The 24978-nt window shown below is 35.2% G+C and overlaps 1 protein-coding gene across 2 annotated transcripts in view; it reads right to left on the reverse strand.

Moving 5' to 3' along the window:
* Positions 1 to 24978, reverse strand: part of LOC114496088 (FAS-associated factor 1) — a 380509-nt gene that overhangs the window by 40441 nt on the left and 315090 nt on the right. For both annotated transcript variants that reach the window (XM_028511353.2, XM_028511352.2), the window contains 2 exons: positions 17548 to 17684; positions 12975 to 13063 (listed from right to left, as the gene is read on the reverse strand). In XM_028511353.2, coding sequence (XP_028367154.2) covers positions 12975 to 13063; positions 17548 to 17684 — 226 coding nt within the window. The remainder of the gene's footprint in view (positions 1 to 12974; positions 13064 to 17547; positions 17685 to 24978) is intronic.

The following is a 24978-nucleotide window of genomic DNA, read 5'->3' on the forward strand; positions in this document are numbered from 1 at the left end:
AAGTCTTGTTAATACTAGATTTACAGATGTTACATAATAGTATAAACACACAGTATTTGCATGCATATTCCTAGTTTAGTCTTTCATCTTAATTTGTGTTCCCCATAATTTATTGGTAAAGAAGTGGACTTTAATTCCTTTTTTTAAAACAGCCTAATTTCTTTATTCCATGCTGTTTCCCACCTCAATAGAAGGTAAAATCTGATCTTGTAAATAAATAACATCCTAAGTAACACTGCAAATCCACATGCGACCTAGTTTTCTCAGAGGGCAGAATATCCAAGGACCTGCTGTAGTGTCCAAAGATCTCCATGTAGCTGTGTCTTGACAAAGCTGCAGGAGAGGTGTGGGTTGAGGATGCTGCTATCCTGAATGTGATCTTTCTCTTGAGCTTCTGTCCCCTTCTGCTCTTCACTGCTGTCTAAACAGGCCAAGATCAGCCCCCTTCTGCCTGTTAGGGCATATATAACACCATCCAAGAAAAATCTCCCTGCAGCAGGTTCTCTACCACAAGTACTTTATATGTACTGAGTGACAGGAAGCTAAGATTTTGTATCACCTCAGCTCTCATCATTCACTGTCTCATTCAGCTGATTTACTGAGTTAATGCTGCACTTAGGATTTCCTTAGGAAGACCGGGATTCAGATCCTTGAGCAGTGGTTAAGAGTGGCTAGAGCCACTTGGAATGGCTATGCCCACAACAAAATTGTGCACTTGTATGTGATTTGTGGGGCTAAAGCAGCCTGCAGTTCTAACTCAGAATCTGTGAAAACCAAGCCTCAAAACAATCTTGCTAGATCTTGCTCAGTGGGAAACTCATATCAAGTTCAGCCTTTGGGCATTTGGCCTGAACCTGTTTAGAAAAGAATACTTCTTTAATGAGGATGGAAATACAGGAGGCCCAAGTAAACAGGAAATGAATGAAGTTTTAAGAAATGTACAGTCTGAGCACATGATACTGAGCCATTTGCAAACCTGAGAAAAATTGCTAAGATCATAATTTTAGATAATAAAAATCTATAATATTTAATTATACTTGTAATAGTTTATAAAGTATTAGAAGGTAATTGATATTATTTGCAATATTTCACCAAGGCTATTTATTTCTTTAATAATGACTCCTAGCTTAATGACTCCTAGTTTCTGCTGTAGTCTAGCTTTCATATCTCATATCTTTTTCTTGTTTCTAACAACTCAGGAAATTACAATTAGAGATCATTAAAACAACAGAAGCAAATGCCTGTTGGTTCTTTCAGTTATGTCTGCATATTTGAATCAAACAAGGACTCATTATGGAGCGATTTCTCATAAAGGATTACTTTAAGTTCTCTCAGACTTAAGTCAACGAGCTTATCATACTCAGAGATGAAAGGTTGACTGTTTAACCATGGGAGAATAGTGGTAAGTTGAATCTGAATTCATTCTTTGGTTGCTCTTGCTCTAAACTGTATCTTCATACTCTGTTGAAGCCTTTATTTGGGGATTTGAAATATCCTCTACTATACGTGAGAATTCCTTTCACTGAAAAATGAAGAAAATTATCACGCAAATTTTGGAAAAGAAATCAAACTCTTCAGGATTAAAGCCATGTGAACCACAGTTTATTCTTTCTTAAACAAACTTACTCTTAGACCCTTTTCTTTAGAACAGAGGATCTCAAATTTTATTGTATAGTAGAATCAGTTCAAGGGTTTTTAAAAACACATTGCTAGGTCCCACTCTCATAATTCTGATTCAGCAGGTCTGGGTTGGGGTCTGAGTACTGTATTTTTCAGACTATAAGACCCACATTTTTACCTTCAAAATTTCCCCTCCCTATTTTCCTCCTCTAAAACCTAGGTGTGTAGATGTCTTATAGTCTGAAAAATACAGTAATTGCATTTCTGCCAAGTTTCCAGATGACACTCGAAGACTTCTGACTTAGACAACCAGTATGCTTGTCTGGGAAGAAACATCTTAGACTTCTTTTCCATTATTTTAAACAGTCTACTAAAAAAATGTCTACTTGAAGCAGCCTAAAACATAAGGAATTTTCATTATTTGTTTCAATATTGTATCAAGATTTGAGGGACATATTATTAAATACCAGGTACTCACTTTAGTAAAGCAATGTGTGGACTGATATTCAGGTATAATCCTTTTCATTTGAATAGCTATGATATTCCTTGTTGAAATTATAATAATGAAAATAAAATGGCTTTATTAAGATATAATTCACATATCATATAATTCTCACCTTTAAAGTGTACAATGCAATGGGTTTTTTTGGACACATTCATAGACACTTTAGAACTTTTTCATCAGTTCAAAACCCACCCCCACATACTCTTTGGCTATCACCCTCCTACTTTCCAAAACAACTCAACCCCCCACCCAATCCTAAACAACCCCAGTTCTATTCCCTGTCTCTATAGATTTCCCTATTCTGAACATTCGGAGGAGTGGGATCATATAATATGTTGTCTTTTGTGACAGACTTATTTCACTCAGCATAATGTTTTAAAGATTTATTTGATATTATAATGTGTCAGAACTTCATTCCTTTAATGGCTGGATAATATTCTATTGTATGCATATACCACATTTTGCTTACCCAGTCATCCCTTGATGGACATTTGAGTTGTTTCCATCTTTTGGATATTATAAATAATGGTTCTACATTTGTGAACATTTTTTATATAAACATATCTTCCTACTTCTCTTAGGTATATAACTAAGAGTGACAATGCTGGGTCATATGGTAACTACGTTTAATCACTTGAGAAATAGAGGCTGCTTTCAAAGCAGCTGCACTGTCTTACATTCCCATCAGCAGTCTTTAAGGTTCAGAGTTTTCCATATCCTCCTCTGACTTTTTGATTCTAGTCATTGCAGTTTGTATAAAGTAGTATCTCACTGTGGTTTTGATTTACATTAGACTGATGACTGAAGATGTGGAACACCTTCAAGTGCTTATTGGTCATTTGTATACTTGTATCTTCCTTTGAGAAATGTCTGCTCAGGTCCTTTGCCCATTTTCTTTTTAAATGGGGGTAATCTCTCTTTTTGTTACTGAATTATAAGACTTTTTTTTATATATTCTAGAATAAGTCTCCGATCAGATACATGATTTGGAAAGATTTTCTCCCAATCTTCTACACTAGCATTGGAGTTCTCTGAATTATATTTACAGTGATGTTGAACTAGCATGAACTATTTTATATTGATTTATTATATTATTTTCAACTTCATGCTTCAATGAACCACATTTGAGCCCTAATCAATAGGAAACTAAGAATATAACTAATTTAAGCAAGGAAAAGAATGTAAATTTAACAGTAATGTGAACTGTGTGGAAATTCAAAAGTCAACTTCCCCTATTAAATGAATGTCAAATCAAAACAACTAATACAATCCTCGTTATATGTGAGCAGTCTAATTGTAACAAAAAATGAAATAAAATTTGGAGGTATATTATAATTTATTTTACATGACAAAATGTAAAATAAATAGGAACAAAATGTATTACATTGCTTTTTCATACCTAGCTGTCTTGGTAAGTAGCTGAGTACTCCAGTAGTCCAGGAATCACAGTGAGGAACACTGACCTAGAGACCAGAAACATGCTTGGCATATAGCAGGAAGGAACCTGAAGAGTGGCTACCATTATTATCTTTATTCTCACCTCTTCTACATGCTTTATAGCTTGTACTGGGAGAATGCAAGAACCCTTTCATATGCTCCACGTCAAGTGTGCTCCATGCTTACACAGCATGTTTTGCTCACCCTGGTTAAGTGCTCCCAGGGCTTCATACACCTGATCACTTCATAGACTTCTCACTGGATAAAAAACTCTGTTAAAATATTTATGCACCCAACATAGGGGATCCTAAATATATAAAGCAAATATTAACAGACCTAAAGAGAGAAACAAACAGCAATAAAATAAAATTAGGGGACATTAATACCCTATTTTCATCAATGAGTAAGACATCAAGACATAAAATCAATAAGGAAATAGTGGACTTAAGCGTTTTGGACAAGATGAACTTAACAGATATATACATGAAAAAGCAACAGAATATGCATTCTTCTCAAGTGCACATGGAACATTCTGAGGACAGATCATATATGTTAGGCTACAGAACAAGTCTTAATACACTTAGACTGAAATAATATCAAGCATATTTTCCCACCCAATAGTATAAAACTAGAAATCAATACAAGAAAAAATTGACAAATATGTGGAGATTAAACATGTCACCAAACAACGAATGGGTCAATGATGAAATAAAAAGATTAATAAAAACACCTAGAGATAACTGAAAATGGAAATACAACATACCAAAACTTACAGGATGCAGCAAAAACAGTTCTATGAGAAAAGTTCATAATGATAAAGAATTCATCAAGAAAAAAGGCTAACTGTATATCTCAAGGAAAGAGAAAAACAAAATCAAACAACGCTGAGATTTAGTAGAAGGAAGGAAATAACAAAGATCAGAACAGAAGTAAATAAAAACTAAAAAAAACAATAGAAAAGATCAATGAAACTAAGAGCTGTTTTTTAAAAGATAAACAAAATTGGTAAATCTTCAGCTAGACTCACCAAAAAATAGAGAATTGAAATAAATAAAATCAGAAATAAAACAGGAGATGTTACAATTAATAATGCAGAAAACAAAGGATCATAAGATACTGCTATGAGTAATTATATATCAACAAATTAGATCACCTATAAGAAATGGATAAATTCTTAAAAACACACAAACTATCACAACTGAATCAAGAATGAAATTAAAAATCTGAATATACTAATTATTAGAATAAGGAGATTGAATTAGTAATAAAAAGTCTTCCCAACAAACTGAAGTCTGGGACCAGGTGGCTTCTCTGGTGAATTTTACCAGTATTTAAAGAAGAATTGATAAGAAGAGAAAACACTTCCAAACTCATTTTATAAGGCCAGCATTACTGATACCAAAACCAGATAAGGATCGTATAAGAAAATAAAATTAGAGGCTGATATCCCTGATGAACACAGATGTGAAAATCCTCAACAAAATATTAACAAACCAAATTCAAAAATACCTCAAAAGGATCATGCACCATGACCAAGTGGTATTTGTTCCAGGGATTTAAGGTTCAATATCTATAAATCAACCAATGCAATATACTACATTAACAAAATAAAGGACAGAAATCATACAATCATCTCAATAGATACAGAAAAAACACTGGACAAAATTCAACATCCATTTAAGATAGAATTCACAACAAACTAGGTATAGAGGGAATGTACCTCAACATAATGAAAGGTATATATGACAAGCCCATATCTAACACCATAATCAAAAGTGACAAGCTGAAAGCTTTTTCTCTTAGATTAGGAATAAGACAAGGATGCCCACTCTTGCCACATTATTTAACATAGTATTGGGAGTCCTGGCCAGGACAATTAGTCAAGAAAAAGAAATAAAAGGTAGCCCAGCTGCAAGGGAAGAAGTAAAACTGTTACTATTTGCAGATGACATGATATTATATATAGAAAACCTTAATACTTCACCAAAATATTATCAAAATTAATCAATGAATTCAGTAAAGGTGCAAGATACAAAATCAATACATAAAAATTTATGTTGTCATACACGAATAACAAGAGTATTAATAAAATAATCCCACTTACAATTGCATTAAAAATAAAATACCTAGTAACAAACTTAACCAAGGAGGTGAAAGATCTGTAAAGAACTATAGATGAAAGACAATGAAGAAGACACAATAAATGTAAAGATACTTTATGCCCATGGATTATAAGAATATTGTTAAAAATGTCCATACTACTAAAAGCAGTATGCAGATTCCATTCAATCCCTATCAAAATTCCAATCACATTTTTCACAGAAATAGAACAATGCTAAAATTTGTATGGAACCACAAAAGACACCCCCAATAGCCAAAGCAGTCTTGGAGAAAGAAAAACAAAGCTGGAGACATCATGCTTCCTGATTTCAAAGTATATTACAAAGCCATAGAAATCAAAACAGTATGGTAATGGTATAAAAACAGACACATATTCAGAATAAAATAAACAGCTCAGAAATAAACCCACACATATGTACTCAATTAATTCATGACAAAGGAGCCAAGAATATACAATGGGAAAAGGACAGTCTCTTCAGTAAATGGTGCTGGGAAAAAAGGACAGCCACATGTAAAAGAATGTAAGTGGATCACTATATTACACCATACACAAAAAATCAACTGAAAATGAATTAAAGACTGAATACAAGATCTGAAACAATAAAACTCCTAGGTAAAAACATAGGTAGAAAGCTCCTTGACATCAGTTTTGTTAATGATATTTTAGATGTGACACCAAAAACAAAGGCAACAAAAGCAAAATAAACAAGTGGGACTACATCAAACTAAAAAGCTTTCGCATAGCAAAGGAAACCATCAACAAAATGAAAATACATCCTACTGAAAGGATGAAAATACCTGCAAATCATATATCTGATAAGGGGTTGATAGTCAAAATACAAAGAACTCACAGAAATCAGTAACAAAAAAACCCCCAAATGATTCAATTCAAAATGATCACAGGAAAACTTCTGGTCAAGATGGAGGTACAGGTAAACACATTTTGCCTCCTCGTGCAACTATAGAAAAACTACACTACAAAACAAATACCACCCAGGACTGTCAGAAAATGGAGCTGTATAGAAGTCCAACAACCAAGGATTTAAAGAAGCCATATTCATCCAGACGGGTAGGAAGGGCAGAGACACAGAGAGAGGTGGAGAGGATGGAGCTGGGCAGAGACACCAAAGTGGAACTAAGAGGTAGTGACAGGTGGTCCCACATTCATGTGAGGTGGATAAAAATCAGGAGGGATACCTCAGGAATGAGGGATCCCAGCCCCAAACCAGACCAAACAGCAGCCTAGGGTTCCAGTGCCAGGAAGATAAATCCCCATAACTTCTGGCCATAAAAACCAGTGGGGGTTGGGGCAGCAGAAGAAAACCCCATATTATCAGGAGACTCCTCTTAAAGGGCCTGCAAGGACTTAGGACTTATGCAGATCCACCCCTTCTGGGATTCAGTACCAGGGTAACAGCTGGAAGGGCACAAATGGCAATATGGAGAGCAAGGGAGGAGAATGGAAACAGGGCGAGTGCCAGGAGACAGCTTCCTCCTGGGCAAACTTCCAGAAGCCAGGCAGTGGCACTGTCCTCTCTCTGCATCCTCCCCCCACACAGAGCCACAAAGCAGCGAAACAGGTTGCCCTGATGATCACCTAAGGCTCCACCTCACACAATTTACAGGTCCGTTCTTCTGTAACAGGCCATGCTACTAAGACAGGGAGTCAAAGAAACAAATACCTAAAACACAGAAACAAACAGGAAGGTTGCCAAATTGAGGAGGCAAAGAAATATGGTCCAATTGAAAGAACAGAACAAAACTCCAGAAAAAGAATTAAACAAAATGGAGATAACCAACCTATCAGATGCAGAGTTCAAAACAACGGTTATCAGGATGCTCAAAGAACTCACTGAATATGGCAACAGCATAAAAAAGACCCAGGCAGAAATGAAGGGCGCATTAAGAGAAATAAAGAAAAATCCACAGGGGACCAACAGTGAAGGGAAGGAAGCCAGGATTAAAATCAACTATTTGGAACATAGGGAAGAAATAAAGATTCAACAAGAACAGAAAGAAGAAACAAGAATTCAAAAAAAATGAGGACAGGCTAAGAAGGCTCTGGGACATCTCCAAATGTACCAACATCCAAATTATAGGGATGCCAGAAGGAGAAGAGGAAGAGCAAAAAATTGAAAACTGATTTGAAAAAATAATGAAAGAAAACTTCCCTAATTTGGTGAAGGAAATAGACATAAGTCCAGGAAGCACAGAGAGTCCCAAATAAATTGGACCCAAAGAGGACCACACCAAGACATATCATAATTAAAATGCCAAAGATTAAATATAAAGAGAGACTCTTAAAAGCAGCAAGAGAAAAGGAGAGAGTTACTTACAAAGAAGGTCCCATAAGATTGTCAGCTGATTCCTCAAAAGAAACTTTTCAGGCAAGAAGGGGCTGGCAAGAAGTATTCAAAGTAATGAAAAGCAAGGACCTACCACCTAGATTACTCTATCTAGCAAAGCTATCATTTAGAATTTAAGGGCTGAGAAAGTCTTCCGAGAGAAGGTAAAGCTAAAGGGGTTCATCATCACCAAGCCACTATTACATGAAATGTTAAAGGGCCTTATTTAAAAAAAAGACTGAAACTATGAACATTAAAATTACAACAAAATCACAACTATCAAAAACTGAATCTCAAAAAACAAACCAAGCAAACAACCAGAACAGGAACAGAAGCATAGATATGGAGATCACTTGAAAGGTTATCAGCCGAGAGGGAGAAGGGGAAGAGTGAGGGAAAAGGTACAGGGATTAAGAAACATAAATTGGTATGTACAAAAAAGACAGGGCAATGTTAGGAATAGTATAGGAAATGTGAAACCAAAGAACTTACATGCACAACTGATGGACATACACTAAGAGACAAGCTAGCTGAACAAAATGGCTGAGCAATTTACAGCCAGATACAAAAGGTCACCTCCCTAGAGATAACATCTTGGCCTCAGCTGTATTTCAGCTCCAGGCCCAGAAAATTGGCAAAACCAGTTGGGTGAATTCAGCAGCAGCTGAAATGACTAAGGAGTCCCTGGCCTGGCACTGACCAATCAGTGTAGACCATGACCGTAAAAGGACACATCTGGAAAACTGATGAATTTTCTGTTCAAACTCTCCCCTGAGATCTCTCCCCTAAAATTCCCACCTACGAGAGAGCTAAAACCCTGAAGACAAACTATCCACTGCAAGCTCTCCCTCTGGGGAACAGCATGCACCATTCCCTTCTCCGCTTCTTCCCCGACAGGCACGCATCTCCTGGATTGTAAGAGTCCCTATGAGATTTGCAACCAGGGGATCAATCGGCAGGCTAATCTCCTGAACCTGTCGCCAAGGTCCCCTTTTCTCTGACTTCCCAGTGAGCTAAGGCAGCCCAGCCTAAGAGCTCCTGTTTTTCTTCTATGCTAAGCCTTCCTTGTTTTACTGTCCCCAGCTTTATGAACGTACCTTCAGGGTCACCTGGACTCGTGCTGTGAAATCTTTCCTACATGAAGTCAAGAACCCACACACTACCAGCTGACCCTAGGTAGACATGCTCAGGACCAGGCCCTTTGTCCAATAACACAGGGAATAGTTTATATATATTAAAATTTTAAAAATCCTCATGTGAGGGTTTTAAACAATTGATTTAAGAGAGAGAGGAGGGAGGGAGGGAGGGAGTGAGAAAAAGAGAGAGAGAGAGAGAAACATAGATGTGAGAGAGAACCATCCACTGGTTGCCTCTAGCATGAGCTCCAACCAGGACGGAACCACTACCCAGGCATGTCTATCTTGTGATAACTTCTTATTCTTTTAAAGATAACATCAACAGAAGCCAGAATCCTGTTTACCACTGTTAACTCTGGAAACAGAATGGGTGTGACAATGATGAGATTTTAAACAGGGGAATGGAATGGAATGAAGTGCTTAAAACGGTAACATAAAGACAAAGCTTACAACAAAAAATTGGCACATTCCGCGAAGCAAACCATAAAGCCATCAATTTCCTTTGGCAACACAAAAAGCTGCCAGAGCCAATAAGCACATCTTCCCGGTGCTGTGGCAGTGCTGTTTTTAAGTCTCAAATCAGAACCCTTTAAGATAAGCCTAGAATGTCCCTCTAGCATATGCTGTCCATGTTCCACTAGTGTATTGTTAGACTTACCAAAGATGTGAGAATCATGTGTCTGTCCTTGAAATCTGTCCTGATATCCAACATCTGGATTGTGGCAATTACTGAGCTAGTTGCTCAGATACAAGTTAATCAGAGGTTGGACTGCAAAGGAGTAAACCTTGTACCTACTAATAGAGAATTCTAAATAAATTAGTGTTGAATGGATGAACAAACAAATGGATAAGTAAAAAGGTAAGTATCATAACTTCTTGATACTCAGAGGTTTCTAGAGTACTCATAAAAAAATAGTACATATGAAAAACTTAAATCCATGTACATGTTAGAAAGCATCTGTTGTTTGGAACCAGTCAAAGCATAAATAGGTTGTGGCTATTGTCTTACAGTGATAATTGCTTTCCTACTTATCCCTTTGTTGCCAATAGCCCCTCACTGGAGCAAAGAATCTAGCTCAGTGCTATATACTTGATAAATGCTCAGTAAACACTAAAACAAACTGTACCATAAATGAAAATGTCTATGAAAAAGTTATAGGCAGGTCTATCAAAACAGAGGCACATATAATGTATATTTCCTGTTTAGAGACAGAACAATTAGTGATACAAAGGTTAGTCTATTCTGGGCCACTGAAGAATGACTCAGTATGAATATGATTTGGGCATGGTTTTATTTAATAAAAGTTTTATATAGTATGGGTATCTTAAATTGCACTACTACCACAGAATCACTGAAGTGATGGATGGCACTGAATCAAAGTTAAGTTTAAGTAAATTCGGGCCTAGGAAGCCATACTCCAAACCTGTTCATGAATTTGATTTTGACTAGAAGCTTAAGATGTCTTATTTGAAATTATTTAAAGAGTGAAGGCAAAATCACAATTACAAGGAACAGTGTTTCTTGTTACATACATTCAGCAGATACCAAATCACTATGGTCTATGCACAGTCTGTCTAAAGAAGTCTTTACACTCAAGAGAAGCTTTTCTTACTATGACCTGAATAATAATTCTCATGAAGGCACTCTAAAAACAAAGAGAAATCCTCATCTCTTGCAGTTAAATTTCAATAAAAATTTCAATTACATGGAGCCTTGGATTTTTCCTGTAACCCTCATATTCAATTTTGTGCTAAGTATTAAAGGAATTAAAGTCAATTTCTTTACCAATAAATTATGAAGAACACAAATTAAGACAAAAGAATGAACTGGGAATGTGCTGCAAATATTGTGCATTTATATTATTATACAGCATAATCTGTAAATCTAACTAATGAGACTCAAGATTTAAATGGCTGAAAAATATGTTTAGTAAATTATTGTCAACCAATGCCTCTATTCTGGGATAAATGTAATCTTGAATGGCAACATACCTATTATTACAAATTCCTAACTAAGCACGGTAGTTCATTATTTCAAAATGTCACTGTCAATTTATAGAGTAACAGATAAACATCTTTCTACCATATACTCGATTACCTTTCCCTCACAGTAAATGAAACACTATAAAGAAAAATTACAAACTTAACATTTTTGCAGCAATAAAAGAAACCTAATGAGCATTAAACCTGTCAACTAGTTATGACATTCTAAATTTTCACATTTGTTAATGTGGATTTGTCAGGTTTTATACCACTGTAATCAAGTATTTTTTTTTAAGTAATATCATTTCATGTAAATTCTTCCCAGCATTCATTTATCTAACCATTTGACAAACACTGAATGCCTACTCCTAGGTATACTGTCAGGGGATACAAATGTGAATATGATACAACCCTTGCTCTTTTCAACAAACACAGTCTTATGTAAGACATAAGTAAGTAAAGTAAAATACAACTGTTTGGGTTATATTAAAATTGCCTACATGTTTCCCATTTGCAATAAAGGGTATTCTATTGAAAGCATTCATTATCATTACTCAGAAATCAAACTCTCCCTTATTTGTTCTATAGAAATCTTTTTGTAATTTAATTAAAAACAAAATTAAAAAAAATTTATAAGTATCTGTTAACTTAGCATCTCAAATTAATAAATGTTAATGTTTTAAAGCTTATCTTAAGGCTCTTTTCCAAATTTAGAAATTTCTTGACTGATAAAGCACTAATGATTACTTGTGATTATTGTATGTCCCACCAGCTGAACAACCTTTGGTAAATTAACTTTTTTTTAAAAGACTTTAATTATTTTTAGAGAGAAGGGAGGGAGAAAGAGAGAGAAACATCTACCTGTTGCCTCCCACAAGCCCCCAACAGGGGACCTGGCCCACAACCCAGGCATGTGCCCTGACTGGGAAGTGAACCAGTGACCTTCCAGTTTGCAGGAGGATACTCAACCCACCAGTCAGGGCAGGTAAATTAACTTTCTTGATCCTCAGTTTTCTCATCTGAAAAGTGGAGACCATAATACCAATCTGTGATAGATTATCTTCCATTTGTGCCTCAGTATCCACGCTCTACCTAGGTTTTTGCCCAGGGAGGTCAATAGGAGGTACTAGCAGAAGGTCAGAGTGTGGAAGCAAAGTGAAGCTATTCCCTGGTTTCCTTCCTGCCAAGTCACCAAAGCCTGGCTATACCCCTCTGTCAGAAGCAGTCGTCTCCATACACCACCCTCCCCTAGGACTTTAAGCATAGGTATGGTTATTCAGTTAAGTGTTGACTACCATTGTCACTGTCAGTATTGCTGTTATTATTTTCTTTGAGGTTCCACACTCATGTCCTCTATACCATCTGAATATATTCAAGAAGCTGAGAAATTCAGAATTTTGGAGAGCTTTTACTAATTTTCACAGTGCTTCAAAAACATGTTCAAATGTAAAATGTGCTTATTGCTAATTAATCTCAATATTTAAAGAGAACCTTAAAAGGGAATGAAAAACCCACATAGTAGATAAGATTTTCTGGAGTGTAGTTTCTTCCATAACCATGCTTTGGAATTCATTTCCTGCAAATTGACCTGCTCCCTCCACATCAAATCTAGCAAAGAATAAATGTTCATGAAATTAAACAAATTGTTGGGTCATGGGGTCATGAAAAGAATGGACTGCAAGATAAACTCAATGGCATAAAAGTCCTGTTTAATCTGGAAATGCATCTTCATCATCCTTACTTATCAATCATGACACAGGCAAGCATTACCATTTGACAAATTCTCATCAAAATCATACCAAAGAGCTACTTAACCTTTCACCTTACCTCATCCTTTATATCTTCCTGTTGCTGTGCTGTGAAGATCTCCATTGCAGCCATGAGTCTCATCATTAACTCATCCACTGTTGTGTTACCTAGCAACACATGGAGACCGCCAAACTTCACATTATTAGTTATTATAAAATGGGAAGTCATTCTAGAATTAATCATAAGAAATCACTACAATCTAAAAAAATTTACAAACTAGGATGCTATTATCTACTTAAAATTCTTTCATGTTTTCACTGAAAAGTTCAATATGAAAAAGTAAAGCAGTATTTAGACAGTTGAAATTTCAGAACATTTAGATTTCAGGGAACAGATTCTTAAGAAGTATTTTTTTAGCAGCGTAAATAATAATGTCCAAGTCATAAGGGTCAAAAGTTCTTTCATATTATAGAAACATATCTACTTAATAATACTAGTAACAACTACTGTTTGTTTATATGCCAGTAATTAGGCTAAGAACATGATATATATCACCTCATTTAATCTGTACAATAATTTTTGGTTGAAATTTTGATTTTAAAGAGAAGAAAAACCAGGTTTATAGAGCATAAGTAACCTACCAACCAAGGTCACGCTGGTTAAGTGGTGGGGCCAGGATTGGAAACCATGAGTCTGACTCAAAGCTGTCCTCTCTACTACATCAATACACAGTTTACTTAGAATTATCTTCTAACTCTAAAGATTCTTCGGTGAAACAAATAGTATCTTAAGTCCTGAAAAAAATAAATTTCTGTTTTTTGCCCAAGTGATATTTCTCCCTTCAGCTGCTTTCAAATTTCTATGCTATAATTTTTAATGAAGAAGGTATTCAAAATGTTTAATATTCCTTACTGCTCTTTTATTCCCTGCTCAAGTCCATAAAAAAAACACAAGGCACAAATGTGCCATTTCCTGAATGCATTAAATCCTATTACTTGCTTTGGATGCATCTACAATAGAGAAATTCTTGAAGATACATAGAGATATAGCAATTCTATTCTTTTGAACCTACAGCCAAAAGAATCTGTCTTTCTCCAGGGTGTGAGAAAGGGTCTTCTTCTCCCATGAATGAAATGGCCACCAATGAGACAACAAATAGCAAGTATTCTTGCTAGTGTTTACCAGTGTAGAGCATGACTAACATGATCTTTTAATTGGGTAACATGATTTTACCCAATTTTTCTTATGATCATTGACAGCAAAGGGTTAGGGAACACCTCTAGTACTTAGCAAAGGAAAATGATTTGGTCACATTGGCCCTCCTTTCTCAATAAATGACCTAGAGAACAAATGTTATGTTGGTGTAGTATCATGGTACTAAGAATGCAAAACTGGTTTTGTAATCAGAGTTATAACCGTAGTTCCACCACTATGATGTAGTACCTAGAAACTGTGTAGCACATGACAAGGGTTTAACAAATATTCACCTAATAAACAAATGAGTAAATGAGTGACTCACTGTAGCTAATGATTAATTTCTTTATCACACAATGAAGATATCACTGCCTTTGTAGGCCTCTGAGAAGGATTAGATATTATGTATAGTACACACCCAATCACTGGTAGTTATTGTTACCAGACATGATAAAGGACAAAAAGTTTAGGATCACCACTGATGCAGAGTTTATTCCTGGGCAAATCTTTTGTTTTCCATTTCTTTCTCTCTCTCTCTCTTTTTAATGCTGATTCCCGGATCAGGGGTAGGCTCAGGAACCATTGCTTTTTATTTGTCTGTCTATCTATCTATATCTATCAATCATTTTTCTCATGTGAGGACACATTTATTGATTTTAGAGAGAGGGGAAGAAAGGGACTGAAATGTTGATGATGTGAGAGAGACATCAATTGGTTGCCTCTTGTATGCGCCCTGACTTGGGACGAATCTGGAACCCAGGCACATGCCCTTCCCAGGAATGGAACCATGACCTTTTGCTTTACTGGATGATGCTCCAACCAGCTGAGCCACACTGGCCAGGGCTGGGTTTCCATTTCTTATTTGTAAACTGTAGTGCCCAAGATTCAGAGTATAGGGCATGAATATTTTGACTACACACTGACTTTTAATTTTCAGGCTTAACCCACTGCTTATAAAAGGAGTCACTGCCAAACTGGACTTATAGATACTTTGTACCTAAACCCTTAATAATCCAAATTCAGGGCAAATTTATTCTTTAGAGCCTACTGGAGTCATTTATGAACTTTTTGATTTTAAAACCCCTTTATACTCTTAAAAACTACTGAAATCCCTAAAGAACTGTATGTAGGTTATAGTTATCAAGATTTACTATGTTAGAAATTAAAACTGAAATATTTAAAACACGGTTAAGAATTATTTTAAAAGTGATGATAGTAAAGCATTACTTGTTAATATACTTATAAATATCACATTTCATGAAAAATGACTCTATGTACCAAAAGAAAAAGTTTAGTGAGAAGAATGGCCATTGTTTTAACATATTTTGTAGAACTTTTTAATGTCTGGCTTAACAGAACACAACTAGATTCTTATATTTACTTCTATATTAAACTAATTAAAACATATTGTCTTAGTTGAAATTTATGAAACAAATCTGATCTTACATAGGTAAGTGAGGAGATAAGTAAACAAAAAAGTGAGGAGCATCCAAGGGCTATGCATATGTGTTGTTTGGCTAATCTCTTCTAGTCCCCCAAGCCCCTCTCCCCTTTGAGATCCATCAAGGAGGTGAAGGCCAGGGTGGGGGGCGGTAGGGTTAGGTGGCAGGGGGAAAATGGTGACATCTGTAATAGTGTCAACAATTTAAAAAGTGAGGAGTATTTTAACAGATAATTGTAGACATTCTTCTTTAATATACCCAAAGTGACAAGTGGAGATTTCAAGGTGAGCTATGTGAAGAATTTGAAACTGTATCAAAGAAATTTCTGTACTTTGCTTATTAAAATCTATTGGTCTATCTTGCCCTTTGAATGGATTTTTTACTCATGTATGACTTTATGATATTATGCATTGATCATCTGGAAAACACTGGTTCACTGAACTATGCATTTCTTCTGAATGTCAACACCTAATTATACATTTAAAAAATCACATTTAACATCACCACTGATGTCATCAAAAATGTAAGCAGTCACTCTAATGGTGAAAGATATAACCTTTTGCTTAAGAGCTCAAATTTTATCACTGGGTATACTGTCAATTCTTTTTCTTGAAATGGCAGACTTACTTTGTTCATTATGGAGAAAATGTCTGCTAAATATCCAAGCTATGTAAGTATAGTGTGTCAGTCAGTCATTTTCAAGTAAAAATAGTGTTCTGCAAAAATAAATAACTAGTTTGGCTCAAGTAACCACACAAGTGTTTTTCTTTGAGACTACCATTGAACTTTGACACATAGAAGTGCTGTATCTACACCTACCATTGTGTCATACAAAATATATAAAGGGTTAAAATGTAATAATAGTAATAATTTTTTAACTGCACATATATGGAAGTGAAGAATATGAGTGCTAGTACAGTTATGTGTCATGGCCTGGATTCATACTAAGGTGCCAGCACTTTCAAGCAACACTGATTTTGTGCCACCAGTACAAATGTCAACACAGTAAAAAAGGCAAAAGAAAGTCTTATTAATATTATGAAAATAATATTGATTTTGCAGATTTCCTGGAAATGTCTAGGGGAGCTCCAGGATCCATGAGCCACACTTTGAGAACCACTGGCTATTGTAATATTGCCTCTGACAGGGAAAGGGTGTTACCTTCATGATCCATACATGCAATTTATTTATTTATTTATTTATTTATTTATTTATTTATTTATTTATTTAGTTCATTCTTCTTTAACATTATTTATGAACTTGAATGCTCTATTTATAGAGAAGACAAAAAATATTGAAGGTTTTATTTAGTGTAAGGCACTTGAAGTATCTTTTTCTCCATGACATAGAGAAGAGACACTATTTTCAATTTAAGTTTGCCATGAATAAGGTAACATTTTATATGAATCTCTGGGGTTAATAGGTAAAAGGGAAAAATCATTCACTTATTTTTCTTTTTTTGGGTAAAGAATAGAAAGTTTAATTTTTTGGTAAAGTTTAAGTTCACAGGTATCCTGTAACTTCATACCTGAGTTGCATCCTAGACATGAATTCACACAAATAACAGGAAACAACCACCACTGAAACAATTCTATTCACACTATCCATTCACTGGTTTTTCTAGGTAACTAAAGGAAAACATTTCTTTCAACTAATCTACGTTACAGCAAGAAATCTTTATATATACATATATGAAATGTCATATTTGACAACTGGTTATGACTTAATTGCTAGTTTAGAGAATTTAGCAATTCTGAACATTTAACATGATTATCCTATGTCCCAACGGGCTGTGTAATTCTATTAAGGCGTTTCTATTGGATTTTCATGCAGCATTATTTCATTCTTCACAGTACCTATACTTTTTGAAGCTGTTCTTCTTCAGGAAGTTCTGTATTTTAAAATGCTGAAATATTCACCAATACAAAGAACTACTGTCAGCTTTGATGGTAAATGTTATAAGGTTATCATATATACAAGAAGACACTGTTCTCCCCTGGTGACATTTACTGTACCTTGTATCACATTTAACACTTCGTTAGATGATCGCTTTCCCATAATAATCAGAAAAAGTGGAAACTGGTCTGTTTTTTGAGTCCGAACGGTCTGTGCAACAACACTGCCAAAGTGTCTATTGCACATCGTCAGAAATCTAAAATGAGACAAAATCCAAAGTAAGTTTCATTTCAGAGTTTAATAAATTTACTAGTACCCCAACAAAAAACTCACTGTTTTATTACTTATATTAAAATTAGGCAGCTTGTCTGATATCAATAGGTGAAGCCTTGCTATACTGAATTTTCCACTACAGAACAACTGATACAGAAACGATTATCGTACAGTGAAGCAGGCAGCACACCCTGAATGTTGTCTAGGGCTGACAGTGCAAGATTCTTACTGTTGAACATGGTAAGCTGTACTACCCTAACATATGTGTGAAGAATCAACAAAATGAATTTTAAGAGAAAATAATTTCCTAAGTAGGACAAATATTGCATGGTACAAAGTTAAATTGACTATCATTATCCTAATCTAAACAGGATTTGGCAACATTTCCACAAGTTTTTAGAATCAAGACTTGCACTTTAGAATTGTGTTTTCTCCAACAGCAGAAGGTCTTCTAGTTTCATACTTAGTATGGGATAAAAATAATAATTCTAAGCTTTTCACCAAAAAAAGCTCAGAGATATTAGCATACTGAAGTCTAGCATTAGTATTCTTAACACGATCTGGAATAAATGAAAAAACTGATAAAGCTTTTCTCTTCTATTAGAGGACTGTTTGAAATTAGCATTTCTTTCAAGAGAAAAGGGTAGCTTATGATATGTTTTCAGATCTGATGGTAAAAAGTAAATGTCATAATAATAATGAATTATGAAAGACCAAATGCAAATATAGAATGCTTTAATAAGATCCAATTTAATAAAGTCTGTAAAAATAATGGACTTTTAATAACACAGGTCACAAAAGGCAAAACAGTGGAAATTCTGGGGACTAGCCACTGGTACTAGCTTATTAATTCTTAATTATGTTCATGAAAGGCAACTTAAATCGTGTGTTTTCTTATGCCTTATGATAATATTTTAGGTAACAACTCCTCTGAAATGTATGTTCTAGCTGATGAGCAAAGTCCTGTCGTCATATGCGTTAGAAGGTAAATCTATTTGAAAAGACAAATGGCATTAAAATGTCATGTGCTCAGATTCATTTGATATCAAATTCAAAACAGAATCAAACCTCTTAATTTTTAAAGCCAATATATTTGTCTACAGAAATTCATCTCCCAAATTTAGGCTGAATCCCCATAAAACCTATGACATGACTATATAAAGTAGACCGTGTTAAACACCACCAGAACTGTCAGCAAGAATGCCAAGACAAGTTAGCGCCACTGTAAATAAGTTCATGGGAGGCAGGCTCATATATGTATTTACAGCAGAAATAACCAGACCTCATGCGAATCTGAAATGATGAAGCCTTGAGAAACCCATTGTTGGCCATGAAATATCAATGCCCCTATGAAATTCAGATCTTCACATTCCACAACTATTATGAGATAAAAGGTGCTCAAGCAGCCTAATCCTCTGTACCAAAGTTCACACCCAAGTTTCTCAATGGAGATGTGTAGGAGACTAGAAAGTTAAGATCTAATTTTTCTCTCCACTTTTTACTATAATATTTCAAGTCAATCTTGCCCCTGATCTGATCATTGGCATCCTCTGAAATGAAATATTATCAAAACACACACACAGCTGGAATGTCATTTCCTTTCACACTAATGGGCATCACATGGTAGATGCCCATCACAGAACTAGCCTCACAAGTGATACTAGCTAAATGGGGTACTCCTCAAACGGGAGAGAAAGGAAAGGGAAAATGAAAGGAAAGGGAAAAGGAAAAAGGAAAGAGAAGGAAAGGGAAGGAAAGGGAAAGGAAGGGAAGGGAAGGGAAGGGAAGGGAGGGAGGGAGACTTGCTTGCTTAATGGTTTTATGAATTCAATTTTAAGACAACATTGCCTGAGAATTGTGTACTTCCCAAATTTTATTTTTGTGGAAATAAGCTAGAAGGAAAAATAATTATGAAAATGTGGTTATTTTATTGGGTTTAAAATAATATATAACACAAATTTCAAAACTACACAAAACATATTCAAGAGAGGTGCAGACTTCAAAGACACATTAGCTGTTCAATTAACCATAAAAAACAACAAAGTGATCAGTTTACAGCAGAGATTGGTAAATCATTCTAATTTTTTAGAGGCAGTTGAGAAATATACAGGGATCATGCAGCCTGTTGATACTTTCTAGTAGCTTTGACTACCAATTTGTTCTGATCAAAGAGAGACTTCGTTAAAATTTTAATTAATGTGATTAATCTAAGATCTGAATTGTGTTTACTCTGAGATTTTCAAATTGTAATCATCGAGAGCCTGTAGGGGCAATGGACAGCCACAAATTACAAAATTCCTACTTGTCAATTCCTTGCGCTATAATTTACAAGAACTTAATGCAGATACCAAATTTTTCTAATAGCTGGGAGGCTCTGCTTCTTCCTCTAAAGATCATTCACAGCACAAAGTCAGCATTCAAAGTTAGCATTCACGGCACATTACCACCAGCAAAAATCCAGTTCAAATCAGAACAAAAACAGATTCAGGAAAAAAAAGTTGTTTTAAGAGTAAAAAATATGTGGTTCTTTTTGTGTGTGTGTGGTATTTTCTTCCTTTAGAATAGGTGTGGCAGTGCACCTAGTGGCAGCACCAAAGTTGTCAACCTAACTAACTGCATATGATATTCATAGGGTGAGGTGTCATGAAGGGAGAATGGTTTCTACAGCAATTGGATACCTGCAATCTCAAACCCAAAGGAGAAAGCAACTGTTCTGTGGCAAGGAGAAATGGCTTTTTAAATTATAATATTTTAATAAATCAAACAACCTACTCATCATAGACCTATTTGGGGAATAAAAGTTGATTAATCAACTGCCCAAACCCAAAGCTAAAGTGACAAATTTGAAAAGACAAAGAATAAATGCCCTCACTAAGGGGTTAAAATGAAGGAGAGAGGAAGGAAAGTAGGGGAAGAAAAAGGAAGGGTCAAGAAAATGAATTAAAGGACACAGTCAACCACAAATCAGGTATAATAAAGCAACTCATGTCTCTGTGGAGTGGGAGGATTAGGGAGCGGAAAGCCTCAAACTCTGACCTTGGTAAAGAAACAAAAATAAAATTAGTAGCTCATATTCATCAGTTCTTGCTATTAAAGATCTAAGATAAAATCTTATCTTTAAATCTAAAGTTTGGGGAGAAAAATAAATAGAACATCTGATGGCTAGCAGAGATTGATCATTAGCAAAATTTTCAATCTCTGGAGTTTTTTAACTTGCTAATGAAAATCAGGATTACTAACAAATCAGATATGGATAAAAGTAATCTCATTTTAATTTAAAACAGGATATAATTTAGTTTCTTTCCATCAAAGTCATAATCACGTAAGTTGCGGCTTTTACTAAGTTGTACCCTAACATAAAATATTTACTAAAAGTAACAGTAATTTGAGAGGAGGGTGATGACATTTCACAAACGTTTACTATTTACCTACTCTGTACTAGAAAATGTAAAAAAAAAATGCACATCTGACAAAAAATGAACCTATAACACCGTGCATGACTTCCATGTAAAGGGGGAATACTATTTATCTTTAAAACACTTACATTCTTTTTTTATTGTTGTTCAAGTACAGTTGTCTCCATTCCCTCCCCCAACTCCACCCACCCCCACACCTCCCACTCTTGATCGGACCTCACTATGGCTTTGTCCATATGTTCTTTATACATGTTCCTTGATGACCTTTCCTATTTTCCACACCATTATCATCTCCTCCAGCCCCTCTGGTTACTGTCAGTTTGTTCTTTATTTCAATGTCTCTGGTTATATTTTGCTTGCTTGTTTGTTTTGTTGATTAGGTTCTGCTTATAGGTGAGGTCATATGGTATTTGTCTTTCACTGCCTGGCTTACTTCACTTAGCATAATGCTCTCCAGTTCCATTCATGCTGTAACAAAGGGTAGGAGCTCCATCTTTGTTTCTGCTGCATAGCATTTCATTGTGTAAATGTACCATAGTTTTTTGATCCATTCATTTACTGATGGGGACTCAGGCTGTTTCCAACACTTGGTTATTATAATAAATTGTGCTGCTATGAACATTGGGGTACACAGGATCATTTTGCATTGGTGTTTCAGGGTTCTTAGGGTATAATCCCAGCAGTGGGATTGCCGGGTCAAAAGACAGTTCCATTTTTAGTTTTTTGAGGAAATTCCATACTGTTTTCCACAGTGGCTATACCAGTCTGCATTCCCACCAACAGTGTACTAGGGTTCCCTTTTCTCCATGACATCATCAGCACTTGTTTGTTGATTTGTTTATGATGCCCATTTTGACTGGCGTGAAGTGGTATCTCATTGTGGTTTTAATTTGCATCTCTCTGATGGCTAGTGATGCTGAGCATTCTTTTATGTCTGTGGGCCCTCTGTATGTTCTCCTTGGAGAAGAAAAAATTATGTTCTTATAAGATATTATGTATAAAGCACTCCAAAGTGTGCCTAGAATATGATAGTCCCTTGATGTTGGTGGCTATTTTTATTACTATTAGTTGTATAATGATATTTAACATTTTTGTCATAACTTCCAGGATTAAAATAATAGCTTATACTGATAGGCCAACACTGATTTTTTTTTTTGCATAATATGATATAGCATCAAAGAATTGCTGACTAAATAAAAAGCCATTGGTTTTACTTTCAGAGAATGAAAGAGCAGGTATTGATATTCAGAAAGTAAAACAAAAAATTATAGATGCTGCAGCTGTACAATACTACAAAGCTTCACATATTTAAAACTGGATACAAAACTACAATTGCTATTTTTTAATACATCTATGTTTAGTAATGCTAGTTACTTTAAAACCAAGACTTAACATGAAAATTTCTGTCTGCTTACTCTTGAGCTATTAAATACATTAAATCTCTTTCTGATAATGTGTGAACCATTTCTTGAAAACAAGTTTACTGAGCAGAAGAAATTAATGTTCAACAGTACTACAGGACTTCTCAGCATTACCCAAGAGTTTAAGGCAAGTCTTTTGTATATAGTTCCTTAGCTGAAGCTGCTAACCTTATACTACAATACTTGTTTTGAAGTCACCTTGGTAACACCCCAAACTAGTGTTTTTTGTTACAGTAATAAGCCTCGTTATTTACACATAATTCATTCATGTGTTTGTCCAAACTTATTTATGCACACTGGTAGAAAAACCAGAAGATAAAGTACCTTACAGATCATCTACCTATTTGCCAATACACACTCCTACTTTCTCCCCCTTTTCTCTTTTACAGAGAAATTAAAGCCAAGGTCCTTTAATATGTGAAGTGAGACTTAATCAAGTTGCTAGTACTGTCAGGCATACGCAAACCAGGCTAGCCTGAGTTTTGTCTCCTGCAACATCATCTCCACAAGTCTGCATAGCATTGTTCAGCTCATTTCTGGAGTTTCTCCATTAGGAATGTTCAGCACCCCTGGGGCATACTTTGTCCTTTGACAGTGGCTATGATTTTTGGAAATAGTCCTAAGTCATTGGTTCAAACTGAGGTAAACAAGGTACATGATTAAGCTCGGGGCACTGACTCTACACTCAGTGGTCTTTAAGCTTTAATGGTCTAGGAATCACCTAGGAAGTTTACTTAAAAGGCAAGTTCCTCAGCTTCATTCTCTCAAAGATTCTGAGTCAATAAATCTGGGATAAGGCCCAGGAAACTGCTTTTTAAATAAGCTGCTAACCCCAAACCAGGTGAATGGACAACACTCCGAAAACACTGCCTTCAGAACACAGGACTGCTTTCTTTGTAAGGCTGTAAGCAGCCTCTGAAGGCAGTTTTTAAAGACGTTATCTCCAAAATGTTTTGGGCAATGGCTGCTTCACTAGACCAAGTGTCTAGTCTTCTGAGGTGATTGCTGCATTGAAGATGGTAATTCTCACTTGCTTCATTTATATAGATGAGCTGCAATCTGATATGAGACAAACAAACAAATACCTCTAAAGTCTGTGAGCCTCAGGTGATACACAAAAAACAAATCAGGGATGGGGAGGTTGCAATATAAAATAAGTCATCAGGGCAAGTATCACTGAGAAGTTGATATTTGAGCAAAGACTCAAAGTGGTGAAGGAGGAAGGGACAACACATATCTCCAGGAAGAGAATTCCAGGCAGAGAGAACAGCAACTAAAAAAGTATCTAGCATATTTAAGAGGTAACAAGAAGGTTAGTAAGCTGGAGAACAGTGAAGTATAAAAGGCAAAATTGATAGTTTTGACTATTTCTACATGGTAAAAAACACCATAACAAGGTCAAAAGAAAAATGATAAACAGAGGGAAGAATTCTGAATTTCAAACCACAGAAAAAAGACTAATTTCCCTAATACAGGAGTGGCCAAAAGGTTTCCCATTGTTTGTATGGAAAATAACACAACAATTAATAAATAATAATACAAGAATAAAGTGTTTTGTGTACTCACAACTATAAATTTACTTTTGCCCTGTTTATAAAGAATTCTAACAAAACAATGAGGAAAAAGATCCACCAACAATATATAAAGACAGCTCCAAGAAATGGGAACAGTAATGGCTCAGAAACATATGAAAAGATACTTAAAATAACTCAGAATGAGTTAACTCCTAATTAAAGCTACATCAAGAAACAATTTTTATGTCAGATTAGTAAAAATACAAAAACAGTACTACCTTGTGATGGCAAGGTTATAGGGAAACAGACACTATTGTATACACTGTTAGTAAGAGTGAAATTGGTACCAACTCCCCTATGGGCAATTTGCCAATACCTATAAAAATTAAAAATGTACCTATACTCCTAAACTAGGACACCTACATCTGGGAATTTAGTCTATTGATATATTACCATGTGGAAATCACCTAAGTGCACAAGTAAGTACTACAGAGTTATAATAGCAGAATACTGGACATAATTCTAATGCCCACCAATAGGATCTGATTAAATAAATTATAGTATCTTTTGGAATTTAAAGAAATACTAGGTAGCCATAAAATATAAAGAGTTCTTTATGAACTGATATGGAATATATTTAAGATATAATGTTAGTGGAAAAAGCAGACTGTTAAATAGTGTTTATCATTTGTGTAAAACTGGGGGAAAATAAATATAGCATATTAGTTTGCTTATATATAAAATAATCTCTGAATAGATTAAATTAGAAGCTTATAACATTGCCTCTGGAGAAGGTAACTTAGAGACAGGTTAAGTAGGAAGGAGACTTTTTATTATAAACTTTTAAATTTTTATTTATTTTTTATTTAATCGTAATTGTTTTTCACTACCATTTATTACATACCTTTTTATGCCTTTCGAGTCTT

This window comes from Phyllostomus discolor, chromosome 5 (assembly GCF_004126475.2).
Source record: "Phyllostomus discolor isolate MPI-MPIP mPhyDis1 chromosome 5, mPhyDis1.pri.v3, whole genome shotgun sequence".
In the NCBI taxonomy this organism is placed as follows: Eukaryota; Metazoa; Chordata; class Mammalia; order Chiroptera; family Phyllostomidae; genus Phyllostomus; species Phyllostomus discolor.